Consider the following 6,169-nt stretch of genomic DNA (forward strand, 5'->3'; position numbering starts at 1 on the left):
GCTAAGAAAATCCTTTGTTCAAAAGTTATATATACACAAATTTCAGCTCAGCCATATATTTTAATTATCACATATTTTGATTTAGCATCAAGTGGATCTGTTTGGTATCAATAATTACTAAGGGATTATGAGTATTCCCAAAAAGGGAGTTAATCAATGTTTTATCTGGAATCAAGGAATAGTAATAAATAATACTGTTATACCAAATTCTTTTCTTATTTTTCCTAGATGGGAACACAAAGACTTAATCCACAAAGAAAAGTGAACCTCATATTCTGTTGAGTTTCACTTCTACTAAAGACTTTCAATTATGTAATACCATAATGAAATAATTATAAAAATGTCAAGATTAACATATTTTAACTCATGATGAACACATTCAACAAAGTCCCTTAGATACAAACCTTTCTGAAAAACATTTGTTTTTAATTGACAAAATTTTCATAAACCAAGGACTGAAGAGGCAAGTAAAGCAAATGAGATAACATTGAATTATGTACCATTATTTTTAATGGCATATTTATGCCAACAGTAACAGAAATGTAGCCATTGTGTTTGTAGTCATACTTCTGACTGTAATGCCATGCCATTTGCACCATGATGATGGGAAAATGGTATTGAAAGAGAAATCCTTTGAACAAATAGATTGAAAGAAACTGCGTGACCCCACAAACAATTACAAGATTATTTATCTTCAAGAAAAGTAAAATTTGTCCTTTGAAAATTCCACAGAATAGTGTTTAATGAAGGGACAGAGTATTGATGGATTAAAGAAACAAAGTGAAATAATTTTAAAATATTCTTATGGTTATATATCTTAATGTATGCCTACTACACCTTGCATGTTTACCTCGGGCCTTTACATACCTATCCGTAGGAAAAGAAGAAAAAATCTGTTTAAGAGGACTTAACTGGGGTGCCTGGGTGGCTCAGTCGGTTAAGTATCTGACGTAGGTTCAGGTTATGATCTTGCAGCTTGTGAGTTCAAGCCCTATGATGGGCTCTGTGCTGACAGTTTGGAGCCTGCAGCCTGCTTCAGATTCTGTGTCTCTATGCCCTTCCCCCTCCTCCTCTTCCTCTTCCTCCTCCTCCTCCTCCTCCTCCTCCTCCTCCTCCTCCTCCTCCTCCTTCTTCTTCTTCTTCTTCTCTCTCTCTCTCTCTCTCGGTCTCCCTCTCAAAAATAAATAAACATTAAAAATAGAGGACTTAACTGATGACAACCCATTTCCAAAATGGGTTTAAAATCCTTCCAAAGTGCTGAGGGAGAACTGTTAAATGGTTAGAAACAAACATACTATGACCACTTCTTTGAATTACAAATTTATATATATATATACTTCTTGCTTTTTCACTGAATGGGCACAACTAATTTAAAAACCAGAAAGATAATACAGTTGCTTTTCAAAGTGGCAAATTATAAAGTGCACTGCCAAAGTGCTATTCTTGTCATCCACAAACATCTACATGCAAGCAGTACTGGGGTTAGAATGTTTCAGAGCAACTAATAGTGTTTGCTAGCAGAACTATATGGAGAAAAATCTTAGAAAAGTAAAAGCACATTTCTCACGAAAACCTTACATAAAAATATCCTCTTATCATTTGATTTATATAGAAACACACTGTAATTTCTTAGTGTATATTCAGATCTGCAGTAAATATTGTGACTGAAAAATGGGGCATGAGGGGAATGCTGAGATATGGTGACCATGAAAATGACTTGTGTAATTAAAATTTTAAAAGAAAAGATCATTACAAGGAATGATATGCACTTACTAGCAAACAGGGTGGAGAGAGAGTAGAGCTGGTAGAAGGGAACAGACATCAATTAAGGTGGAACAGAAAAAGTAGTTATAAACAAATGATCATGAAACTCAGAAGAATAAAATGGGAGTTGACATTGAGTTAGGTAAATTTTAATTAAATTATAGTTAAAACTTTGTCCCAACTATCTCACAATATTGTGAGGCTCAAATATAAGTTGTGAAAGTGCTACATACATAAACTTTAAAATGCTATACTCATGTAAGACAGATTATATTTACTCAAAATGCAAATGAAACCTCTCATTCCAACTCAGGGAGAAGGCAAGGAATGAGCCCGCTGGGACACAGAGGGAGAAAATGTCACTCTGATCCATTCCCAGACTATCTTGGAATCATGGGCTCTATTTTTCACTCAATGAGCTGGCTTTGAATGCAAAGCAAAGATACTGTAATTCAGACAAACGGACCTGGAGGCAACTTTACACAAGATCTATGGAGAAAAATCCTTCTGAATCTGTGGAAGAAAGAGATTGCATTTCCTGCTTTTTATTGTTCATAAACCTTTACTGCCTGCACAAATGTTGAATTATGCTAATTTCTCCTCTTTTAGGAAGGAAATAGAGGGGCAGGAAAAGTGATAAAGATTCCCCAAAAGATGCCAAAACAGAACATTTTACCCTCCAAAACGAACCCCTGGGATAGAAAAATAAGTCTATAATGCAACAGATAGGTAAACATTACAATGACCATTTTACAGCTAGGGAACTGAGGTTTGGTGGTGCTAAATGACTTACTTAAGGCCACTTATTCAACACCGCAAAGTCAATATTTCTGGGTCTAAGTCATATCAAAGCTCTGCCACAACAACATAACCTTCCATCAAAAAAAAAAAAAGAAAAATGAAAGAAAGAAAAGAAAAAAGAAAAAGAAAGTAAAGAAAGAAAGAAAGGAACTAGAAGGATGAGGAGGTGTAAAGAACCAACCCATATTTTTAGGGTTCATTTTTCAAACTCTATTACTAGATTTAGGAAACATTTTGACATTCTGTAAAATTTCAATTGAAATTTTAAAGTTAAATGTCAGTTCTGCATTCTTTGATCATTAACTCTCAATACATTTTCATTACATTAGAAGCACATGCAATAGAAAGAGCACAAAATCATGAAAATACAGAGTTGAAAAAAATCTTAGAAATAACCTATTCAAACCACCTCATTTGAAAATAAGCAAATTAAGGCTCAGATTGGTTAAGTGACTTGCTCAGGGTCACACAACTTGTCAGTTTCAGAGTCAAGATCAGAATTTAAATCTCCAAACTTACAGCCTCGGGATCTTTCCCTTTCCAAACTTGTCAGAAAGGGCTGCATTTAAACATTTAGTCCAGAAAAAGTAATCCATGTGGCAAGGAATTAACAGTTGGTTCATACCAAAAATGAGCTGCCAGTCACTGTGATAAGATCTGTTTCTTTCTGAGAACCATGGTTTCCTGCTGGATTGGAGAATCCAAACTGGGTTTCTTCCTCCCGTCCAAAGAAGTCAGAGTCAGGATGTACATTCCATTCTGCTTTGGTTGGCGTCAGGAGTTCTGAGACACTGTTTTCACAAAGGGTGCTGGAAGGAGTCAGAGCATCCGTGTCCACTGTTAGCTTACTGCTGGGGGTCAAAGCTTGGGGTTCTTGACTCGAGTTTTTCATAGCCAAAGGGCCCAGAGATGCCAATGGCCCCACACTTAGACTTGAGGAATCACCCATACCTAAAGGACTCTGCTGAAAACCAGAGGCTGTCGTTCCAAAAAAGAGAGAGGTATCCAGACTTTGAGGAAGGTCACTGGTGGCCATCAAGGCCCGAGGGTCCACAGCCTGCCCTAAGGAGTTATTATTAATAGCAGGGAGGTTCCCTGCCAGAGTTGAACTCACAGAAGCCACATCAATAGTCAAGATTCCAGAGTTCACCAGTGCTGTGTCCAGCACTGCAGCAGAACTACTGCCAGGCACATCAGAGAAGAGAGACACTAGCTCTGCATCACTGAGATCACTCTGTCCCTGGCTAGTAAGTTCACTGCTGGGGGTAAGAGAATTTGCAGCTTCTAGCTGAGCTAAGAGATCCTGGCAGAGGTTGTGCCTTTTGGCCATGTGGGTCTTCATGCTGTGCTTGGATGTGAAAAGTTTATTACAAGTAGAGACTGGGCAACGGCTTTTCCAAGTGTCCACGTCCTGCAAGTGTTTCTTGGAGTGAATGTAGAGACTACTGCGAGCAGAGAACCTGGCACAGCAGCCTTCCACAGGGCACACAAAAGGCTTTGTGCCCAGGTGGGTTATGCTGTGACCTTTCAGGTGCTCGGCCCTCGTGAAAGATTTCCCACAGCCTTCCACAGGACACATGAACCTCCGGTCATCATCGTGCTTCCTTTTGTGCCTTAAGAGTTTGGACATGCTGGTGAAGTTCCAGCCACAGCCGTCAAAGTCACAAAGGAAAGGTCTCTCACCGGTGTGGCTCCGCAGGTGAATTTTCAGGCGACAAGCCTTGTCGTACTGTTTGCTGCAGCCAGGAAACGAGCAGGAGAAGAGTTCCTGTTCCCTGAAGTGGGCACGGTTATGGGAAAATAGGGCACTCACTGTGATAAATGTCTTCTTGCAGCCGGAAAACGCGCACTGGTAGGGCCTCTCGGGCTCGAAATGGCTGCGTTGGTGGGCGCTGAGTTTGGCCTGTGTAGGGAAGCTCTCCTCGCACACCTCGCACTTGAATGAGTTCTCCTGCTCATGGCCCTTCATGTGTGCCTTGAGGTTATATACTGTGGTGAAGCTCTTGCCACAGCCCTCCGCAGGGCAGCCAAAGGGCCGAAGTTTGTCGTGCGACTGCAGGTGCCTCTTGAGCTTGTAGGAGGTGGTGAAAGTCCAGCCGCAGCCGCCCAGGGGGCACTTGAAGGGCCGCTGGCCCTGGCTGCTGCTGTGAGTCAGCAGGTGCACCTTCAGCTGGTGCTTCTTGGCAAAGGTTTGTCCGCACTGGGCCTCGGGACACAGGTACAGCACCACCCCCGGGCCTGGGCCTAGCGGCCTGCGGGGGCTCTCAGCTGCTGCCCGGCTCTCTGCCTCCTCCTCAGGCGCCGGGGCGGGCGCCGGTTCAGCCGGCTCCGCCAGCAGGAGGTCGGGCGGCAGCTCTGGGCAGTCGCTGGGCTGCGCTGCGTGCAGGACCCCTGCTTGCGGAGCCATCAGACCCCCAGACTGAGGGACAGGCGCGACCCCAGGCTCCCAGGCTGCCGGCGGGGGCGTGGCAAAGGTGAGGACACCATTCTCAAAGCGCAAAAGCAGGTTTTGGTTGCGGATGGTGAAGGTGCTAGAGAAGGCCATGGCTGGTCCCAGGCCTGGGGAGGGAACCGGTACTGGGGCTGGGGCCGGGGCTGGGGCGGGAACCGCAGACTGGCAGCGGGGCCCTAGTGCCTGGCGGCCAAGTGGGTTGCCGCCACTCTCACCCTTCTGGAGCTGTGGGCCCGACTCGGCCTCCTCCTTTCGTACAGGCCCTGAGGCCTGGCGGGCTCCCGAGGTCTCCACATCACCACCCACTGGGTCCAGCAGCACCAGGAAAAAGTCACTGCCACCGCCGCCGCCACAGCCTCCAGCGTAATCTGGCCTCGGCGCCAATGGGCTCGGGCCGGGGCCCCGTGAGGCCGCGCTGGCCTCCTCGCGCCGCCTCCCGGGCCCGCCATCTTGAAGGCCCCGGAGCAGCAGGAGTCGGCGCGCGGGGACCTGGCCAGCCCGCGGGTCGGGGCCTCCGTGGACCCGGTTGCCGCCCGCGGGAATGCCAGCACCGCCGCTCTGTCGCGTCCCTCGAAGCGACAGCAGCCTTGGGCTTTCCATCTCCGCGTCCGTGAGGCTCCGCAGGAACTAGAGCTGCGGAGGAGGCGCGACCCCGCCCCCTGCCGCGGGCCTGAATACGTTCCTGAAAGGGAAAAAAAAGTGCAGTGCGCAAAAATTGGCCCTATCAGATATTAAAACGTGTTTAACGACACAGTGATTTAAATATTCTGGTACTGGGTCTCTGGAACAGAATAGAAAGTCCAGAGGCAGAGCCTGGTGTGCATAAATAAGTTGTATATTCAATATTTGTGGGAAATCAGGGTCTTCCCTCATAACTAGGAAATGACAGTTCATTTGGTATATGTTGCTGGAATACCTAGGAATCTACTAAATGCAATTTAAATTCATACATCACTGTATACACGAAAATAAACACCTCCAGGCCCTCCCAGTGCTAAGTGTGGTCCTCAATATTTTTCCTGTGTTAAAAAATGTTTACCGGGTGGCTGGCTAGCTGGATTTACTAATCCAGTGAGAGAAAATTCCTGGGATAATGCACTATTTGTCAACATTAAATTACCATAGTGCTAGCTAATTCTACAGAAAAAAATT

At 45.0% G+C, this 6,169-nt stretch overlaps 1 protein-coding gene across 1 annotated transcript; it reads right to left on the minus strand.

The window, feature by feature from the left end:
- Nucleotides 1-1,161: 1,161 nt before the first annotated feature.
- On the minus strand, nt 1,162-5,632 carry LOC120224536 (zinc finger X-linked protein ZXDB). Its single transcript, XM_039222797.1, has one exon. It carries the CDS (start codon nt 5,615-5,617, stop codon nt 3,185-3,187), a length of 2,433 nt encoding a protein of 810 aa, XP_039078728.1. The 5' UTR covers nt 5,618-5,632; the 3' UTR covers nt 1,162-3,184.
- Nucleotides 5,633-6,169: the final 537 nt, after the last annotated feature.

Source organism: Hyaena hyaena, unplaced genomic scaffold (assembly GCF_003009895.1).
Source record: "Hyaena hyaena isolate Hyena2069 unplaced genomic scaffold, ASM300989v1 scaffold_1217, whole genome shotgun sequence".
Lineage (NCBI taxonomy): Eukaryota > Metazoa > Chordata > Mammalia > Carnivora > Hyaenidae > Hyaena > Hyaena hyaena.